General features: G+C 41.8%; 1 protein-coding gene across 3 annotated transcripts in view; it reads left to right on the top strand.

Moving 5' to 3' along the window:
- LOC126184679 (UPF0587 protein v1g245604) overlaps positions 1–12,668 on the top strand; it is a 131,202-nt gene that overhangs the window by 25,730 nt on the left and 92,804 nt on the right. For 2 of the 3 annotated variants that reach the window (XM_049927169.1, XM_049927168.1), the window contains exon 2: positions 4,979–5,033. In XM_049927169.1, coding sequence (XP_049783126.1) covers positions 5,028–5,033 — 6 coding nt within the window. In that variant the 5' untranslated portion in view covers positions 4,979–5,027. The remainder of the gene's footprint in view (positions 1–4,978; positions 5,034–12,668) is intronic. The other variant, XM_049927170.1, reaches the window with a different exon arrangement.

The raw sequence follows: 12,668 nt of genomic DNA, 5'->3' as shown, positions 1-12,668 counted from the left end.
AAGGATTCTGTTTTATGTTTCACTTGAAAATAACGGCTGCTTGTGAACATGATTCCCAGTATAAAATTAAACTACATTAAATTTATTACAAAGAGGGTCCTATTAATTTTTTCTCTAGGACTAATAATTTTCACATTGCAGGTAGTGGAAAAATCATATATTATTAAAAATAGTGTTTGTTAAATGAAATGAGTTAAGAATAAATCTTAAATGTGTGTACCACATATTAAGTGCAGTGGAGCTGTGTTAAGGGATAGATTGTATTCTGGGGATGGAGGTAGAAGCATCAGGGAAGGTAGATTGCTGGCTTTTGCTCATGCACTCCCCTCCTTCATAGGTCTGTAAAATGAAGAGCAAGCAGGTGATTACAGACGCAACTACAAGGTGTTTCACAAAGTTATACTGACCCTCCACAGTGCACTTCATGAATAACTGGTGATGCAGTGCACAGAGTTCTCCGAGGAGGGGAGGGGGGGTTGTTAATTGCATTAGCACTGCAAGGAATACCAATGAGTTACTAATAATACTACTGTAGGAAATGCATGTGGACAGAATCTTCATAAACCTTTCCACACTGTTCTACACTGCTAGTGGGGAAATTGAGTCTGAGTCATCATTCTCCCACCACGAGTGCTGCTCACTTTTCATTTTGCAGACAGGCTATTCCACCCCAGCATTTCTTGCTAGTTCTCTTATGTGAATAGACAAAATAACTTCATTGAGCTCATGTTTACATAGTAGGGTTATTTTCAATTTATTGGATGAGAACTTATTTGCAGTCATTAAGTGAGCTTTCATATAGAATACATTTCTATAAACAGTGGCTGAGAAGTGTGTAACTTGTAGGTGTGGTGATGTCAGTGACCTTTGTAGTGTTGGCGGGAAAGGTATCATAGTCATTTAGTTGTTGAGTTAATGAATGACAAAAAACTTACTGCACGTCTTTCAACTGGTACTCTGCATAAATATCTTCCATTCAGGAAGCGCTGGCACTTGTAGAGTGGGCTGCAAGGAGTAGAGCCCCATACCACACAACCGCAGTGTATCTTTCAAGGTTGCTGTGAATATGTCTGATGGTATACGACTCTTTAGAACAGTAATCTGCTGTAATGCATTGCTTGACTTCTGTTGCAGAGGGAGACAATTTAAGCCTCTGGGCCTCTTCAGATGTTGGAAGAGCTTATACCAGGGTGACACATTCCATACCCTCAAGCAGTGCAAAGTATTCCGGACAGTGGTAGTGGAATCAATAAAATCAACATTGTCAAATACGTTTTAACAGCATGTTTCACTTAGGACAGGCTCTTCAGTATGGCAGTCAGTTAATGGCTCCAACTGTTAAAACATTTTTACGTAATAGCTCAGTTAACAACTGCAAATAAGTACTCACTTAATAATCTGAAAACAACTCCACTGTATGACCAGCTCAGTGATGTTATTTTGTCTACTTAAATAAGAGAACTGGACAGAAAATGACGGGGAGGTATAGTCTATCTGTAAAATGAAAACTGAGCAGCTCTCATAATGGGGAACTCACCTTTTACAGAAGAATGCTGCAGCTGCTGTACAAGGTGACTAAAAATCATTTTCGCTACTAGCAGTGTAGATCAGTGCGTAGAGTTTCACATAGATTCTGTCCATATGCGTTTCTTGCATTAGTATTAGTAACTTAAATCTGTATTCCATATAGTGTTAAGGACTTTAAGATACTTCCATCCCACCTACCGAAGTGGCACAGTGGTTAGCACACTGGACTCACATTTGGGAGGACGACAGTTGAAACCCGCATCTGGCCATCCTGATTTAGGGTTTCCGTGATTTCGCTAATTCGCTCCAGGAAAATGTCTGGATGGTCCATTTGAAAGGCCATGGGTGACTTCCTTCCCCATCTTTCCCAAATCCAATGGGACCAATGACCTCGTTGCTTGGTCCGCTCCACCCCTCAACCCCCTCCCCTGGGCATGTCTGCACACTCCATCGCCAGTGATTCATAAGGCGTGTTGTGGAGGATTCGTATAACTTTGTGAAGCACCTTGTAGTTGCTTATTGTGATGTCAGTGTGTAGAATCACATGATTGCTCTTCAGTGTGCATGACTGCAATCCGTTGACCTACCTTCCCTGACACTTCTACCCACCCTCCCTCCCTGCCCCTGCCTCCTCCACCCTGTTACACACTGAGAATAGAATTAATCCCTTAGTACGGCTTTACTGCACTTAGACATGATACACACATTTAAGATACTTCATTGTAAACATTGTTATACCATTAATACACTATTTTTAATAATCTGCAATTTTTCCATCACCTGCAATGCGGGAACTATTAGTCCTAGAGAAAAAAAAATGAGTTGGACCTTTTTTGTAGGGAATTTAATGTAATTTAATTTTGTACTGCTAAACATTTTCTCTATAAGCTGCAGTTATGAAGGTATTAAAGAAAAACATAGTGACCTTTAAATGGCCCCCACCACCATGCATGCATCCTTGCGGTGGGGATGTTTAATATGTTGTTGACATTACATACTACCACTGTACAAAATTTTGTGAGTAGGCGATTTTTTATCCCTTTTAGACCTTCATTTGGTCTTCATTGTCTAGGCTGTTAGAAAAGTGTCAGGTGCATGACATATTTTTCAGAACCAATGCTAGTTGGCATGGTGGTGGTCGTCCTGTTCAAATTATCTCATTACCTTTGAGCTCAGAATATGTTCTAAGATTCTTCAGCAGACAGAGGTCAAAAATATTGTACAAGAATTTTGTATATCGTTTCCGCAATCCTCCTTATGGGTGGATGTGATCTCTTCCAACTACTAGGCACTGTTATTTATTAGAGAAATCTGTGGTTGATCATAGTTAAAAGTGGGACTAATGCAGCCTTAAATTTTTTATAGACAGGGATTCTATCAAGTCCTAGAACATTATTTATTTTCAGCTGTTTCTTGACACTGCTGATACAAATAACTATTTCACTCATCTTTCCTGTAGTGTGAGAATTAAACTGAGGCAGTGCTCCTAGTTCCTTTGTAAAGATACATTTTCAAATGAAGTTAGCTGCTTTTGCTTTGGTACCCTAAATTTTCAGTTCCTGTCATCCTTGTGTATATGGACACCAAATCTTGTACTACTGACAGCCTTAATGTGTGACCAGAATTTACTTGGGTTTTGTGAGAAGGCTTCTGTAAGATTCTGCTACAATTGTTATTGAAGGCTTCATGCATTGACCTATTGACAGGCAAGTCTGTTTTGAGTGCCTCACTATCTGTAGCCCTATGCTTTATTTTACGCCTGTTATGCAGTAGTTTGTTTCCTTAGAAGTTTGTCTGCAGTGACTGTATACTGTGGAGAAACCTTCCCGTTATAAACTGTTCTACTAAGTACGTATCTATCCAGTGTATGGTCAACTATTGTTTTTAACTGGAGCCATTGTTTCTCTACATGCTTCTGTCTTGGACTGAAAGTTTGAAATTCTTCTTTGAGATATGAGATTGCTGCCTTTTTTGGAGTTTACTGAGCATACACAACTCTCTACATGTTTAGTTACTCTTTTGTACTTTGGTAATCATTGGTGCTACAACTGTCTCAATGTCATTGCAAACATCCTGCAAGAGGTCAGGTCTGTGTGTTGCCATTAGATCTAATATATTTCCGTAGTTTGTGGGGTTCTGAACCATCACTTCTAGGTAGTTTTCAGTGAAGGCATTTAGTAATGCCTCACAGGGTGTCTTGTCATGCTCACCACTAAAATTACTCCGATTGATTGTTGAACTATTAAAGTCTCCTCTGCTGAATACATTATGATTTGGAAACTTACACACTAGTAAACCGAGGTTACCTCTGAACTTTTCAGTTGCATCAGGATGTGAGTCTGGTGGTTGATAGAATCCATTGCCCGCCCGTGATACTGAATCTTGTCCAGACAATCTTGCATGCAGCTTCAATTTATGTCTCAGTGGATTTGAGTTAATTGTAGTCCACATATTTAATACATGTAAAATACATGTCCAACTAAACAGGGCTGAACAGACGGAAAAGCAGCAGAATTTTGAGAATAGCATTTTTTAAAAAATATTTACTGACTTAGATGTTCATTATCTTGTTAAGTATAAATAAAATAAACAAAATAGGGCCATTATTAATTTTTTTTGCTGTGTAGCAACACTATTGCATTCATTGACTTATTGAATATTTCAGGTTTTCCTTCATGTAGGCATGTATGGAACGTGAAAATTATTGGGTATCCATATGTGCTTTGTTGCTTGATGATGGTTTCTTAACTTAATATCAGTTTTCTGTAACAATTAATGATGCCTATGTCAGTACTGTAAACAGCACTGTCAGTACAAAGAATAGAAGAATGAAGGAGTAGGAGGAGGAGAAGGTTGGAAGAAAAAAAATGGTGCCGTATGTGGAATTTTCTGTTTTCATGGGCAACAAAGTTGTGCAGCAAAAGTACAGAAATGTTACCAGGAGTTTTGAATTACTTTATTACAATGTCATTTTATTGGCTGTGATGTCTACATATTCCTTCTACAAACATGGCAAAGCAGTTATGCAGATTCTTAGTTTGACTCATTGTGCAGTGTCCATATATTCCAGATGTAATCCCTTCAGGGTTACAATGATTAATGTACTCTGAAGAATCAGCAATTTTTTACATGCACATTGTATGTCAAATATATACTGGAGGATAAGCCAAGAATGTCTGAATACAGTACATACACTATAATATAAATACGAAACAACAAATATCATATCAAGAACTTGTATCGTTGCACACTTCCGTCCATGTCAAATTCAAAATTTGGCAACTGATAAAGAATCACTGTGGAAGTGTTCATAAATCTAATGTAGGTTGGTATTTTTAAATATAAATTTGTTCCTTGAGGGCATTGTGTGTGTGTGTGTGTGTGTGTGTGTGTGTGTGTGTGTGTGTGTGTGTGTGTGTGTGTGTACTACATCTATTTTTCTTTGTTTCAGATATTAAGATAATTCACCCCAAAGGCAGATATATATATTCTGAAGCAAAATGGTGGTAAGTACTAAAGAGCATGATTTTCATTTGTAAACATAATATAGGTAGCTAGTTGTCTGTGTAAGAGTGATATGTTTGTTAGAAGTTTGTGCTGTTGTGGTCTGCACCTTCCTGCACTCCAACAATCATCAAATTTTGCACTATGCACTTCAGTGTATAATGAACTCAAAATCTCTTCTCCCTCCTAGGACCCCTCTCCCCAGTGTGTCTCATTCCAGAAGACTCTCACCAGCACCTGGCTACGAGGTGCACCATCTATGTGCCCCCAAGGTCATCTGCTATCTTTCGGTTCCTGATCTTGCAGAAGCCTGTACTCCCCCTGTGCCCTGCTCTCCTCTACCTCAGAAGCTGAAGAAGCAGTAACATAGATCCCAAGACAAAGTGCCCCCAGTGGTGCCATCTCCCCCCACACAACCTGGGTCTGACATCTTGTTTATGGATGTCACCCCATCCTTGTCGGTGACAACAACTGACCAAGTGACCTGACCTCCTCCTCGGCTTCTCCATGTCTGCCTTGGACTCGCGCCACATGATCATCCAGTGGAACTGCAACGGATGCTACCGTCATCTACTAGAAATGCAACATCTTGTCTCCTCTTATTCTGCCTTCTGTCTCATTCTTCAAGAAATGCATTTCCGTGATGGCCACTCTCCAACTTTACATGGTTATCGGGCGTTCTGTTGGAACCGTGCTGTACCTGGAATAGCATGTGATGGCGTCTGCTCTTTGGTCCGCTCCAATGTCATTAGTGACTGGATCCCCCTGCGTACCACCTTGGAAGTAATAGAAGTTAGAGTGCAAACGACTCCAGCAATCACCATTTGCAATGTCTACCTCCATCCAGGTAGGCCACTTGATTATTTGCACTATCTACCGTAATCCAGCAACTCCCGCCCCGTTTCTCCTCCATGGGGACTTCAATGCCCACCAACCACTGTGGGGGAGTGTCACTTCAATGGGTAGGGGTATGCTAACCGACCATCTTACCACGGACCTCGATTTGTCTCCCTTCAATGATGGTTCCCCTACCCACTTCAGTACCGCTCATGGCACCTTCTTTGCTGTCAACCTCACGACCTCCTCCCCTGCCCTTGTGGCTTCCTTACATTGGTCATCCCATGATGATCTTTGTGACAGTGACCATTTTCCAGTGATACTATCGTTCCCCTGCTGCCCAGCAGACAGGCCCCCACGTTGGGCATTCTGCAGGGCCAATTGGCCTTTATACATGTCTGCTGTCCACTTTGACACCTCCCTCTCGAAATCCATTGATACAGTTGTGCAAGGCATCTCTGCTGCTCTTCCTCATGCTGCTTGCACTGCTGTCCCTCTATCCACAGGGCTCCCTGGTACCAAGGATGTCACCATCACTGTCACTGTCCCAGACTGCCAGTGGGTGCTGCAGCGATTTGACACCCTTCCCAGACCAACCTCCTCACATTTAAGTGTCTCCGTACTAAGGCGTGTTACCTCATTAAGTGGAGTAAAAACGAATGCTGGGAATGCTATGTTTCCTCCCTGGGGATGTATCCCTCTTCATCGCAGGTTTGGTCAAAGCTCCATAGCGTTTTGGGCCACCAGCAACAGTCAACTGTCCAGAGTCTGTGAACCTCTAAGGTGCTCTGTGCACTGATCCATTGGTCCTCGCGGAACACCTTGTGACACACTTTATGACGGCAACATCGTCTGCTTCCTACCCTCCTACCTTTCTTCAGCAGAAATGCAGAGTTTGAGCAGACCCCCCCCCCCCCCCCTCCATTTCTCCTGCACCATGTTGAACCCTATAATGCACCTTTCGCTGAATGGGATTTGGTGCAGGGTCTTAGCTCTTCACAAGACACAGCCACAGGGCCAGATTCCATTCACAATCAGATAATCCAACATTTGGACGTTCCCCAGAGGCAGCAGCTCCTCAGGGTCTTCAACCAAATCTGGCTCACAGGTGCTTTTCAATCACAATGGTGAGACAGTATAGCTATCCACATCCTTAAGCCCGGGAAAAACCCAACATCTTGAGACAGCTACCACCTCATTAGCCTTACGAATGTACTTCGTAAACTGCTCGAAAGGGTGGTCAACTTCATCTTATGTTGGGTACTGGAATCTTGGGGCGTTTTGTCTTCGTATCAGTGTGGCTTCTGGACAGTGCGATCTCCAACTGACCATAAACTCAGATTGAAATCAGCCATCTGACAGGCTTTTACTTGCTGCTGGCACCTTGTCGTAGTTTTCTTTGACCTACATAAGGCGTATGGCACGTGGCTTGGTGCCATCACATTTTAGTTACCCTCCATGACTGGGGCTTCTGTGCTCCCCTTCAGATTTTTATCCGCAGGTTTTTATCTTACCGGCTATTCTGGGTTCGAGTTGGCTCTTCACTCAGTGCCCCTCAGATTCAGGAGAATGGTATGTCACAGGGTTCTGTGCAAAGTGTCACACTCTTCCTCATTGCCATCAATGGGCTAGTGACCTTCGTTGGGCCTCTGGTTACCCCCGCATTGTACGTAGACAATTTTTGCATCTGGTGCAGCTCCTACTTGGTAGCGTCTGCTGAGCATGAGCTCAAAGGTGCCATCCGACGGGCCTCTGCGTGGGCCACTGCCCATGGTTTCCAGTTTTGTCCCTCCAAAATGTGGGTAATGCATTCATGTTGTCGACCCACATTACACACCGATCCAGAACTTTATTTAGGCAACCAGCTCCTCGATGTTGTAGCACAGTCCCATTTCTTGGGCCTTATTTTTGATAACAAGCTGATATGGCTGCCCCAAATTTGCCACCTAAAGGCTACATGCATGTGGAAGCTTAATGCTCTCCGCCTCCTGGCCCCCACATCTTGGGGGTGCAGACTGTTCCACTCTTCTCCATCTGGTCTTGTCCAGACTGGATTATGGTAGTCAGGTTTATGGCTCAGCAGCTCCTTCCACTTTCAAATGCCTTGACCCTGTCCAGCATTGTGGGGTGCGTCTGGCTATTGGTGCCTTTCGCACTAGGCCTGTTGATAGTCTCCTCACAGAAGCATTGATTCCCCCTCTACACATCCGATGGAGCCAACTCCTTGTCTCTTACGCAATCGCCATATGCCAGTTCCTTGACCATTCTGTGTACCCTGTGCTCTTCACCAATGAGAGATTTCTCCCTCCTCCTAGACGATGGATTAGGTCTGATCTATTCCAGGGTCCTAATGTCTCTGTTGCTCCTATGGTTTACCGGCATCTTATATGTGCCATCCTTGCAGAGTTCCAGGGTGCCACTATCTTTTACTCTTTTACACTGATGGTTCTAAGACTAATGATAAGGTGGGATACACTTTCATGTCTCCTACTGGCTTCGAGCACCATTTGTTGCCAGGATCATGTAGTGTGTTCACAGCTAAGCTTCTAGCCATTTCCAGGGCTCTCCTTTTTGTTTCTCAGGCCTCCCTCCACAGTGTTTTAATTTGTTCCGACTTCACTGGCAGCCTGAAGGCTATCAATCGATGCTATTCTTGTCACCCTTTGGTCTCTGCTATCCATGACCACCTCTCTCCCCTTGAACGTGCTGCCTGTTCAGTCATCTTTCTCTGGGTCCCAAGTCGTGGACATCCCACGACCGTTTGGCCAGACAAGCAGATACTTACTCCTTTTCCTTTCATGATTCCAGCTGCGGAGCTGCGGATATGCGGATCTACATCAAATCTCTCTTTGCCCAACAGTGGAATGCCATCTGGAGCACTAGTGCTCATAGTAATAAACTCTGCACAATCAAGGAGTCTACTGCAGTTTGGCACTCTTCTTTCCTCTCCTATTGGAAGGAGTCCACTGTTTTAAGCCGTTTACACATTCGTCATACCCGGCTCACCCATTGTTTCCTCCTACGGAACGACCCACCCCCACAATGTGGTTGTGGCACTAGACTGACGATATCTCACATATTGGTGGCATGTCCCCTTCTTTCAGCCCTTCGTGTTGAGTTTAGTCTTCCTACTTCCTTTAGTTTAATATTACCAGACGAACCACGGATGGTTGACCTGGTCCTCAGTTTACTATGTGAAAGTGGTTTTTATTTCCAGATACAAGGTTCTCCTTTAGTTTTGGAGCAGGGGCAGGTTGGTTGTGGTTGGGGGTTGGGACTTCTTTTGCAGTCTTCACAGTCTGTGCCCCATGACTGCTCCCCCCCCCCCCCTCCCTCCCCCCCCATCCTTTTCCAGTTTTTAGATTTGGTCTCAGCTTTCATGCTTTTACTGTGTGTGTTTAATGCTCATTATTTTATAATATGACTCCCCTGACTGAATCCGTCCAATTTTTGCAGACTCTTTCTTCTGTAACTCACCTTGGATTCACAGGACTGATGACCTCACCGTTCGGTCCCATACCCCTTTCAATTAATCAATCAAAATCTCTTCATATCATTAAAATAAACATCATATTTGCTTCTGAATCACAAAATATGGTAACTGTGACACAGGACTCAAAATGCTGGACTTGGTACTAGATGTCATGTTGTGTAACTTGTAATATACCACTTCAGTGCTGCATATTGAATGACTTGTCGTTAGACCATACATGTGACATTATGAAGTGAAGTGCGATGCATTAATGGACTTATTCACATACTGAGATACAACATTTTGTCTTGATGCTGGCTTCTTGTGTTTTTCAGAGACGTGATAATGTGTGTAGGCTGGGCCAGAATGTAGAAAATTAACTGATGTAAGGATTGTGAATGTGTGGTCAATCTTAAGTTAGGAAATGAAGTAAAACAACTAAAGCTTTTAAAGATTTATGTTATAACTCTTTGTGCATTGTGACACAATTTAGCTAATAACTCAAAGAATATGCCTGCTTTCTGCAGCCTCACAAAATGACTTGACCACCATTTACAACACCATTCTGCCAATCACAACCTCCTGCCAAGTCTGTTCGTGATCAAGAAGTACATAGATACTATACAAAGCAAGAAGTTTACATCCTTGTCAGAGACAGCGCTAGTACATATTTAACAAAATGTAATAGAATTGAATCTACAAAATTGTTGGTTAAAAACTACAGCTTTGTTTTAAAGACATGGAATATAAATATTTAATTTTAGTTGACATAGTTTTTGTATGAGCTTTTCTTTTTGTAAGTGGAGATATTGATACTCTATGGTTTTGTAAGATTCACAATGTATCTTAGGCTCAATTACATTACATAATGTATCCAGAATTCCATACAAATATTTGTGGGTGAGAGTGCTGTGATGTAAGAGGCCATTACTAAAAAAATTTTGTTTTTTGTTGGTGCAAAATAAATTAGAAATGTTGTCAAAACTAAGTGTTGCAAATGTTTACAGAGTGAATGGTGTTATCTTATAGCCTTGACTAACAGTCAGTTCTTTAGACTTCTCTTTTACCAGTAGTCATGGTCCATACTGGGGTACCCATTCTCTTTATCAGTCCACCATTGTATCTATCTGCTCAAGTAGGAATTAGCAGTCTTTCACTTCATTGTATCATTATCAGCTTGTCCTACAACATTTTTGTGGTATCTATAACACAGAACCAGGTTCTCCTCACACAGGACAAAACAGGTACATACTAAACAAACGACTGAGCTGGAAGTATAAGAATTAGTAGACAAATGGGTCAAAAAAAGTCGGGTAAAATTTCTCAGCAACAAAATAAGATCATCAGCAGTTATTTGAGAAACTGTTTTTTTATGTGAAGTCATGTGATTGAGAACATGTTCAAATAACAACCAAACAACCATAACAGTATATACATAAAATAAGAGAGAGCCAACCACTCACCTAAAGTAGATCACTGTCAAGTGCAAACATTCACAAACACAAGCAACCAAACACACATTCCCATGGCCACAGCAAGACTGGTCAGTCTGTTCATTTGCTAGAAAAAGAACTAGTACTTGAAAGATAGCGTGAATGCAGTTTTGTATTATGTGTTTCTGTGCTCCACACATCAATCTGCTATGAGTGAGTGGTTGCATTTCTTTTATTTTACACATTGCTCCAGTCAGGAATTTCCATTATTGTTATAAGTGTACATACATTTATATACAAGAAAATATCATCATGGAATATAAATTGTTGTTTATACCACTGTATAAACGGAGAGTCATAACAGTATACTAAAATATGTAAGTAACACATCATCTAATCATTTGTGTGTTTCACAGCATGTGTGTGTCTTTTTCATATGAAGTAAACTGAGACAAGATTTTCATACGTACTTTCTCAGCAATATCTACCTTCTCACCCCCCCCCCCCCCCCTTCCCAATACATTTTCCATAGAGTTTTGATATTACAGTAGACCATCATTATTTTGAAATCAGATAAACTGAGAACTTGGTTGACCCATACTAACTGTTTGGTCCTTGCTGAATTACATCGAAAAATACATCATTTAAACTGAATTTCAGGTAATTTGTACTACAAACTAAAATTTCCATGTCTGATATGCTGTGCTGTAATTTCGCAACAATGGGCGGATCGCTTGATTGCTGCTCATCTGTCACTTCCACAGCAGAAGATGCAAGGGCAGGGGAAGAGAGGGGTTGGTCAGCAGACAGCATGCAGCACGTGACATGCAACAATCCAGAGCAATCTGTGTGTCTGCTTGTGAAGAGTGAATGTGGTTTTTTTCCCCATCATTTACAGTACAGTGCTGAAACAGAAACGAGCTTGTAGTGGTCTGACATTAAAACAAGAGGAACAAGTTCTACATATGGTTGACCATGAAGAGACGACAGGTTGCAGAACAGTTCCAGATCCTGAAGTGTGCTCTCTCATCAATAATAAATTCAAGACAGAAAATAGCGGGAAATTGGGCAAGCTGTTCATTTAGTAACACTAGCAAGCACATGAGGCCAACCAAACCTGAAGTGGAGGATTCACTGTTTGAATGGTTCCAACACATGCCCTCACTTCAAATTCTATTTTACACCCCCATACTTAAAGAAAAGGCTCATGAAATCAACCAGAAAAAGGAAATTTCTGGGTTTGTGTGTTCTGAGGACTGGTTGTCGCATTTCCAGAGGCAGCATAAAATCAGTACTGTCAGTGTCCGTGGGGAGGCACATAGAGTAAACTTGGAAGATGCCAATGAGTTGTGGTGCGAATTTCAAGCTCTGTCATATGTATTACCCAAGGAATGTGGTTGATATGAATGAAGCTGGAGTTTTCTATAACTTGGTGCCTGGAAAAAGTCAAGGAAAACACAGTGAAGAGAGGCTGATGGTGGTCTTGTGTTGCAAATTCAGATGATACTAATTAGCTCAAACTAATAGTGATTGGAAAATACAGAAATCCGCATGTTGAAAACATCAGGCTATTCAGTCTGCCATGTCACTATGAGAATAACAAAGCTTGGATATGCAATCTCTCTTCCGTAGCTGTCTCCTGAAGGTTCAGTAACAAATGGCTGCAAGAAAGAGAGATATTTTGATAACTTTGGAACACTCTTTGGCACATCAAGTCAGTGACCAGGAACTTCCAAATATAGAAGTTGTCTTCTTACCAGTTAACACCACGAGGTGTCTGGAGCCATAGGTTAAGGGAATAATCACCTGAATGATGAGTAATTACGGATGTCAATGTGCTAAAGCTGCCAGCAGTGCCATCAAACTACCCAAGCTATCTCCAACATATCAGCTAT

The sequence above is a fragment of the Schistocerca cancellata genome, chromosome 4, assembly GCF_023864275.1.
Source record: "Schistocerca cancellata isolate TAMUIC-IGC-003103 chromosome 4, iqSchCanc2.1, whole genome shotgun sequence".
NCBI lineage: Eukaryota > Metazoa > Arthropoda > Insecta > Orthoptera > Acrididae > Schistocerca > Schistocerca cancellata.
This window is presented reverse-complemented; position numbering and strand designations above follow the sequence as displayed.